The sequence below is a fragment of the Ctenocephalides felis genome, unplaced genomic scaffold, assembly GCF_003426905.1.
Source record: "Ctenocephalides felis isolate EL2017-DRISC unplaced genomic scaffold, ASM342690v1 CF-g0.4_SCAFFOLD_03571, whole genome shotgun sequence".
NCBI classification, from domain to species: Eukaryota; Metazoa; Arthropoda; class Insecta; order Siphonaptera; family Pulicidae; genus Ctenocephalides; species Ctenocephalides felis.
The window spans coordinates 54,848,731-54,858,717 of record NW_020539725.1 but is presented as its reverse complement, the minus strand read 5'-3'; the positions used below and the strand labels follow the sequence as shown (position 1 = coordinate 54,858,717).

At 28.4% G+C, this 9,987-nt stretch overlaps 1 protein-coding gene across 1 annotated transcript; it reads left to right on the top strand.

Annotated features, from left to right (window-relative positions):
- Positions 1-5,862: 5,862 nt before the first annotated feature.
- On the top strand, positions 5,863-9,421 carry LOC113386294 (phenoloxidase-activating factor 2-like). The gene is made up of 7 exons (XM_026624082.1): positions 5,863-5,922; positions 7,014-7,298; positions 7,532-7,621; positions 8,327-8,484; positions 8,574-8,819; positions 8,920-9,121; positions 9,260-9,421. Exons 1-7 carry the CDS (start codon positions 5,863-5,865, stop codon positions 9,419-9,421), a joined length of 1,203 nt encoding a protein of 400 aa, XP_026479867.1.
- Positions 9,422-9,987: the final 566 nt, after the last annotated feature.

The window sequence follows — 9,987 nt, the reverse complement described above, 5'->3', positions numbered from 1 at the left end:
CTTCAGCTTAGATTCTAATTAGAATCGCTTAAACGCATGGTGAAATTGAAATTTTGGAGAATTTCTATAATTCTTTAGTAGGTTTATTTCAGACTATAAGATCTATCGTCATACATCATACATCAAAATCGTCAAATAATTTAATTCAACATTTAATTACAAAGAAATGGCCCAGCCGATCTTTACCAAAACTTAATCAACGCGATTCCCAGCCAAAACCTTCGAACAATTTTGGATTTTTAAAATAGGTTCAAATAGGAAAAATTTTACACTTTCGGCTAATTACGAAAGAAATGGCTTGGCCCATCGTCGTGCAAAACTGACAAACTCTAGTCCTTATCGAAATACATAGATTGGCTTTTAAATTTTTGAAATCAGTCCAGCCATTTTTCAGAAAACTTCTAAGAGTGTCAAATATTGACTCACACACATACACACACGTACATACTTTTTCCAAATTTCTCATTCGATCTAGAATGACTTAACACGTGGAGAAAACATATAATTAGCAAATCGGATTTCTGACAAAAACAAACTCTCTTTCCGGAAGTTATTTAAAATTTAACAAATTTGCCAAATACTTTAAATATATTTTAAATTAGTTTAAAAATTAAGAACCATACAATAAAGAGGAGTGTAATTTTACTAAATGAATTTTGATAAGTTTAAAACTCAATTTTTAATTTTATGAGAAAAGGTATTCATTATATTTATATTTTGTAATATTTTACCATATGAATTACAACTCATTCTATTCCATAAATGGTTGTTAGAAGACGACCCAATGGTTGCCTATTGTCTTATAAAACCGTAATTGTATTTTAACATAATAAAAATTACAATATTTGACTTTTTATGCAGTAATACTCAAAGGGCTAATATTCTAGTTGGAAACATATTTTTCCATTTATAAACACCTATTCTCTATAACTTTAAAAAAGCGTCCAAAACTTTTTATATAATTAATCGAGTTTGCATAAAACGACTACACGACCATGAGTTGTTTTATGATTTTATTTTACAAATTATACTTATAGACTATAATTAGTATATAATTTGATTGTTTGCTGATACCGGTGTCGTATATATGGCAATGGATTGTTAATTTCGTTCCAATGATCGCTCAGCAAACAATTTTACTCTATTTAAAATGTGTCATATGGATTGATCAAATCAGTATTAATATTTTGATATTTTTATATAAACAACAATTGTCTTCAATGCAAAACGCCTATACCTGACCTTTCCTTGATATATCTATTGAAACGAAACTTTTATGGCCAATGTTTTTGTATACACGAGAAATAAGAAACAAATATATAAATACGTATCATTTTCCACAAATACTTGATTAATTAACGACAACTGAGACTTTTGATGAACAGAAAAATTGATCAGTATGAATACTGATACTGAAAATTGTAAGTGTGCATTCAGAATTCAAAACAATTTGAACTATTAAAAATTTGTTTCTTTGATCATTACTGAAGTTAAAAAGTCACGTTTTTAATGAAAAGTCTATATCTTAATTATTTTTGAGATTCATTACAAATGAAGAAAGAAATAATAATTTTGATATCTAAATCTATTTATATCTCGATCAACAAAAATTAAATATAAGTAATGCTACCCTGGTGAATGTGGCAGTTGAAAGAAATAACAGAATATTTCAAAACATGTTGCAGTTAACATATTCATTTTTTTTCTAGTGTGAAATACACAATCGAACACAAAGTGCTATAATCATTCATATTTACTACAAAATATTGCGCAATTCATAGGAAATTCCTTCCCAATGACTACCGCGTAAAAAGAACAAAGACCTATGCCAATAATAATATTGTTCTTTACTGGAAATCAAACAGAAAACATTATTAAATTAAATATGAGTAAAATAGCATGTTTGCTTTTATGTTCAGATTCTATGAAAGCTTTTAATCAATGAACCTAAATAGTATATTTCCTGTGTATGTCATACGGGGTTTTCACATTTATTATATTTATGCTCGATAAATCTATATTGTATGATCATTGACTTGAACTTTTCATGGAAATTTCGTGATGCTCTTAAAATAAATAAAACTTGTAAATAAACAAGCACGTAAAAAGTATTATGAATATGATACTTTAATTAAGTTTTATATCATATTATAATAATAATTATATTAAATATACAAAGTCATGAGCAATTTTGGGGATTTACCCTAATAATGTTTATCATAGTAGAAAGTGGCATTAGTTGAAATTTATGAGAAAACTCATAACCATTGTGATTATTATTTTTAATAATTAACACGTTAATCGTCACGAAAATATCAGAAAAAATTGGGCCATAGGATATGGTGACTTTATTAGATAATTTATTAAAAATGTATATAAAGTAAATATATAAAGTAAATAAATGTAAATGTAGAAACTTACTGTATAAAAGAAAATTATTCTTTGTTAAAATTTCTGAAGAAACAGTATTTTCGTGTCACACATGTATGATTGGTATGGCCCTATATTAAAATTCTCCTTCTCTACCTACCAAATACCGTTTGTTAGACACATATAACTGACAAAGTAATTAAAGTGTTAATCATATTTTCTAAAAGCCAAGCACAAGGATCAATGAATTTCCACCAAACTTGTAAAAAAGGAAACCTTTAAATACATCCTTGATATTAAAATTGACTAGACATACAAAATAGTCCAAATTATATTTTTTCTATAAAAAATGAATTAAACTTGGTGTGTGATGTGCAGTAATTATTTTTCAATGATAGAGTTAATTTTATGGAATCATGCTGCGTGAAATTAATATTTTAATTTTTCAAAAAAAAATATTTATTATTCACTTTTAATTAAAATTATAAAGATTGATTATTTATATAAGTATACATATGTGTGTATGTATGAATTATTGCATTTTTATTAAAAAAGGTTTTTATTTTGTTTTTATTTTTTTCTATTCAATTAAGTAAATCTTTTGGCAGATTAAAAAAAAGTTGAAAAAGAAATTATGCATTATACAGTTAATTTTAAAGAAAAAGTTGTTCAGGCGTTTTTTGGACAATGTCAATTAACGTAATTATCAACTTCATCTGTTTAAAATCAATCTAGGACTAAAGACTCTAAAAAAATTATTATTCACAAAAACAAATGGCGATCTTTCCTTCTAGTAAACTTACAAAATTTAAATATTCTGGAATTTTTTAAATTTATCTAGAATATTTTGAATAAATAATACTAATGAATAATTATACACTTAATTCAATATTGTATTCAGCTCTTATGTTCGACTCTAGTATTTCCGACTTAATAATATATTTATATTTTACCCCTTTCAGGCCAGATATATTTAATTCATAAGGTAATAATGTGCTGTTCGATATACGTCGAAATAATTACCCAAAAAGCAAATAAACAATTAATTTGTATTAAACACAACAATTTCTAGAACTATTAAACACAAACGTAAAAATATCTGTAATATAAAAGTATCAATCATAACACAACGCCTTTATGCTAAGAATGGTATTATTTGAAAAATGTAAAAATGTACTCAAGTTAATTCCAAATGTTGATTTTTAGAATTCATGATATTGCAATATCAGAAATAGTATTAAACTTACGACCAAAAATTATAATTAAACTTTGAAAAATTAGATTTTTGAGAAATTTTGAAAAAATGACTTTTTTGAAAAAAATTTTTTTTTTCTGTATTTTAATTTTTTTGAAAATTTTGAACATTTTTTCATAGCTGATTTGGAAGACATGTAAACATTGGTACGGAACCCATATAACTGTACACAAAATTGTACTTATTATTATAATTTTATAACCTGCCTTTACGAAAATTTTAGCAGTTGTTCATTCCGTCAATACAAGTAAAATGTATTACCATTTTTTGTGCCGTATCTTCGAAACGGCTAGATCTGCCTTCGCCAAAAACTAATCAGAACGTCTCCTTATCAATACGTATCGAATGTTTCTTGAATTATTCAAATCGGTTGATTCGTGTTCCCAAAATCGTCGACGAAAATTTGTATCCGCACATACACATACATCGATTGTTTTCAAAGGTATGCCAAAATGTTCAAAAACCTTTGATTCATCGATTCATTTTCATCAGTTTTCTTCACTCCACTAATCAGTATAATTATGATTTTCAAAAATTTCACATTAAGTTTTTATACTTATAATAGAAATAATTTTGAATCCTAAGAAAAACAAACCAAAAATCTTTAATCATTTGGTACTTTTAACTGTTTGTTTTGAAAATTTAATTTGAAATAATTCTTTCAGTCTTGGTCTTAATAAATTTTCACATTGTTCTATAGCATTAAATTTCTGATTAAAATTTTCTAAATTTCTATAGCATTAAAAGCTTTTGCATAGAAAGTATAGAAAGCTTGCATAAAAAGCTCTGACTTACAAAGTTCCATAGCATTAAAGCCCTTGCATTAACATTATTGTCAAAAAAAATGTTTTATCACCAAGTCAATCAATTAACTTAAATTTATTAGTTCGACATTATCCTGCAAAGTCTATAAACCATTTTAGTAGTGATTTATCATCACCTTAGGATATGAAATGAAAAATTCAATAAACAAACCCATATTTATTTAATTAGACAACTCATAAAAATATAAAAAAACAAATTACGTCACTTTCCCTCTTACATCCCTGACATAGATTATATTTATTATGTTCATAGAACTCGTCTATGGGTATGTAATTACACAATAATCAATTGCACGAGAATAGCTTTTATTATAATGGATTTTTTGCCATATTCATAATACAATAAGTGCTAGAAAAAAACATCGGAACTAGAGTAACTGTCGCAATATTTGCCTTCATTCTCTATGAAATCACAGATAAACCAACATCGTAGTAATGAGAGGATTTAATTACTGAAAAATTTGTATACCAAATATTGTGAAAGATAAAAAATATTTAAGTTTAATTGGTCTTGATCAAGAAAATAGTATTGGCTTGTGCTGATATTTTTTTTAAAAAGTGCATCAAACTGAATGCAATATTTTTATTTTGAGTGGATTTTTGGATCAACGCAATATACATATTTTAAGTAAGTAAGTTTTTTTTTTAATATTTTTAAAAATAATTTATACAAAATATATAATTGTTAAACGTTTCTTGTGTGTCCACAAAATATAAAAAATTAAATCTGATATTTTATCCCTACTAAAATAAAGAATATTCTTTGGAACAGGTTTCATCTACAATTATCTTCTTGCGCATCTTTATTAAGAATCTACTATAATAATAAATACTAAAAATATGTTTGTACGGGTATTAATTTTATCGTGATTTGATAATAACTTATATTGAGAGCAAAATCATTATATATGATTCTTATTTATCCTTACTAATATATTTTTGCAATTTTTGTTAGCCAAGCCAATAACTCATTTAATTCATTTGCATTATTAAACCATCTCAAAAAACATGTATTTTTAAGTAAAATAAATTAAATTCAATAAATGAAATGATAACTTTGTGGCTCCAAAATACTTCAGATAAAAAATTTGTAACTCATATGAAAGCTAATTCATCAATTTTATCATTTGTTGCTATACCTGTTAAATCAATCACACATTGATTGATTGAATTCAAGTTTGAGACTTTAATTAATTTATTGACAATTTCAATGATATATCACTCTAAAGTAGAGTATTTATCTACCAAGTAGATAATGAATACGAATTTCTAATGTTTTTGTTAGAAAAAAATACACTAAACGATTACAATGCTACTTTTCAATTTTGATCAGCACTAATCAAAAAAAAAACAAAAGAATAAAATAAAAAAATCAAATAATAATCGCAAAATTATCTAAATTATCTGTTAAAGATGGATGGATTTAATAATGCGACCAGTACAATTATGAATTTGGCAAGGTATCTTGGACCAGTGAGAAATACAGAAGACATTTCTGCCACATTTCAAGGAATAGTCTTTAGACTTCTTGCAAATTTATTCAGCATGTCATTATCTTGTGCAATTTACTTTAGAACCAAAGACATAATAAGACAAATACGCATTTTTTGCCGAAGGATGAACATGAGGGATGAACCCAAAATTCATTATTAAAATGAAAAAAACTGTGCATTTTATGTCACTAAATTGTGCAGTTTACGTCAGAGAAAAAGATGTTTTGAGACAATATGCATTTTTTGTCGAAGGATGAACAATGAACCCATAATCCATGTCAAAGTGAAAAAAATGTGCATTTTATGTAATTGATACAAGTGAGGAATAAATGGTCAAATTATGAGTTGCATTGTGTTATTTCATAAAATTTAATTTTGACACTGCTCACACCCAGTTTTTATGAACATAAAAAATACTCAAAATCTATAGTGATAGTGAATAAATAAAAATGATAAGTAATAAACGAAGGAACAATATGGACAAACCATATTACTATAAAGCATTTAAATATCCTTTAAAAAGGAGCTCTTTTTTACCCCTTTCCACTCATATGCCGCCCCTCCGGTAGTAAAATTCATATACGTTTCGGAATTCGCGAGTGAAAAGGGTTAAAAAAGTTCATTTTTCGCTATAGATATTCAATATATTAGTAGTATATATCATGAAGAAAATACCGTGGAATCTTCACGTCCTTGTACATAATCAAATCCTTCAACATTTAAAAAAATATATAAATTCTTTTTGACATTTATATTCCACTTGTTCCATAAAAGCATTTTTTTTTGTAATTTTATACCAAGAATTTGTAATTTTTAATGAGAGCAATTTTCACGAACTAATTACGTGTTAACAAACGCGATATCATCAATAAATAGTATGATATAAATAATATGTTGATACATATTTCAAACTCAAAGAAATATTAACAAAGCTTCTGGACATCACTTCCATATCTTCATTTTCCATTTGTCTAACGATGTTCAAACACTTTTGTATTGTTGCATTAAAGATTTGTCCATTTGTCCACTGCAAAATGCCATTTGTTATATTCATCGACCATTACATTCCAGAATGGCCAATTTAGCAGTCCTCTCAATATTGGCAATGTTGTCACTTGCCTAGCCACAGGATTTATATTTCGTGATAGTGCTCCTACAAATCGATCAGCACCTCAGTCCAGAGCTCGAAAGGTTATTCCTGCAAAAAATAAATTCAATCAGAAGAATTCACTTCAGATGTTGGCCAGACAATCAACTGATGACATCAGGTGTGGCTGCGTTCCGCAAGGAACATGTGTTGCCAATAGTGCCAACACTGATGGCACAGGATTGATTGACTTCAGGATTGTCACAAATGTAAGAAATTGAATAATAAGCATATTTTTACTGAAAGTTATCTCTTAGAAATCGTATTTTATAAAAAAATTGTTTCTTAAGTTACTTTTCATTAAAATTCTGCTCTCAAAAGGTAAGCATGACTTATATAAATACCAGAAGATATCTCCTGAAATTTGTGCATTTAGAAGTTTTGATTTAATGAAATTAATATTAATTATGTATCTAAATCATTATATTTTTCTTTTCAATAGACGCCGGTGCCACCCATTAATCCTTGTTTAGAAGGAATGCAAGCATGCTGTGTTTCTGGTCCAGCACCTCCTTGTGGACAAAGATACCAGGTATGTCTAAATAATAATAACTTAAAAATATTTAAAATACGAATCTTCCCAAATACGAACAATTTCTACTTGATACATGCCCTTTCTTAACCAATAGTAATGATAATAAATGGTAGTCTGCCCGAAGGCAGGTCCATGGTAGAGAGCCACTATACATGATTCCCTTGCCCTTTATTATCCATCATTCTCATTACCACTATTGTCCTCCTATTTTTTTCATGTATTTTTCCTTTCGAACTTCTGCTTCGAAGTCGTCAATCATGTGCATTCTTCTTCTTTTTATTCCTTTTAGTTGTTCTATTTTACTTTATTTGCAGAAAGGGTCCGATCCAGTTTCCTTTTCTTTTCAGAATTGTACTCAGTAGAGTCGTTTTTTCGTCCACACTTCTCAAGACTTCTTCATTTGTTATTTTGTCTGTCCACTTTTTATTCTCCATCCGCCTCCAGCACCACATTTCAAAACTTTCCAGGTAGTTCTTGTAGGCCTTTCTTAACAAATATTCAATGAAATATCATATTCACACTAATTTACATCAATTCATCAAACAACTTCGCATACTTGTTGATTGTCCAATAGATGAAATTTCTAACAACATGTTATTACTTTTAATATTTTACAATACCGTATGTACCAAAAGTCTAAATGAGCAACAAAACAAACTGATAGAAATTGAAAATGAAGTAATCCATTTCATACTATTCCAGGTTCCTCAGCCAGCACCAACGGGTCCAGGTCAGGCGCAATTTGGAGCCTATCCTTGGCAAGCAGTTCTTTTACTAAATAACGTATATATGGGATCAGGAGTTCTGGTGGACGAACGACACGTTATAACAGCCGCCCATAAAATTGAACCTTATTTAGAGTAAGATCGGTTAAATTTTTTAGAAATATGGAAAATATTACTTCTATCAAGTAATGATAGACTATGAAATGTTCGATACCTAAATGTAGTGATATTGTTGCCAGTGATTTTGCTGACATCAAAGTTCGCCTGGGAGAATGGGATGCATCTTCAGATCGAGAGCCAATTCCACATCAAGAATTTGCCATTGAAAGTGTTGCAATTCATCCAGATTACAATAATGGAAACTTGCACAATGACATCGCAGTTATAAGACTCAAGAATAATGTATTACTAGGTACTTCACCACTTGTTGCAGCAGCTTGCTTACCGACAAGATCATTCAGCAATTGCAAGTAAATGAAAACTATATAGTATAGAGAAATATACAATTTTTGAAAAAAATTAAATAATTAAAAGATAATCTACAACTTCTTTATATTTATAATTATCTAGCTGTAAATGCTGGGTATCCGGATGGGGCAAAAATGCCTTCACCGGTCAGTTCCAGAATGTGCAGAAGCAAGTCGATGTAATAATACAATCCGCAGATGGCTGCCAATCATCTTTACGTGGAACCAGACTTGGAGCTGCCTTTGTGTTCGATAGTGACAGTTTTATTTGTGCTGGTGGAGAAATAGGAAAAGATGCTTGCACGGTAAAAATAGTGCTCTGTTCTTGACTTAATTCATTCTTGACTTATTATTTTTATTCAAATATATTTTCCACTTTTGTGCCTTGCCAATAACGGCGTCAACAAAAATCTCGATCAATAATATCACATTTTCATTCACAGGGCGATGGTGGTTCACCTTTATCTTGCGAAATCAGCGGTCGCTGGTCAATACCAGGACTAGTAGCCTGGGGAATTGGTTGTGCAGATGCTGGTGTTCCTGGAGTTTATGTTAATGTACTAAATTTCATACCTTGGATTGAACAAACAATAGCTACACCTTGATAGGTTCAGAGTTTTTCATAATCATTCATGAAGCACTAAAGCATTTTGATAACCAACATTTTTTGATAACGAAAAGAATACGGAAAAATTCAAAAGATATTTGGGAAATCATATAGAAAGTTAAATGTTATTAGGAAAAAATAACTCCAACTTATTTGTTAACCCTTTCCACTCGCGAATTCAAGAATTTATATGTATTTTGCCGCCGGAGCGGCGGCATCCGAGTCGAAAGGGTTAAGTTCTATTAATTTATATACATATATTATACACTCACTTCAATCATAAAAATTATTGATTGAAATCTCTATATAATTATAATTTATATACTATTATAATTTACATTTATATACGTTATATGTCTGTATTTCATAAAATATTTATATAATCAATTTCATTACAATTTGTTCACATCCATTCTTACGATTATTCTTATATTAAAATACGGCATTACTTAAATTACATACATGCATTTAGTTAACACTATGTACTCAATCGTAATAAAGTTTCATCAAAGTTGTAAAAAAAAAAAGAAATAATTACGAAAAAACAGCTCGGTCGATCATTAC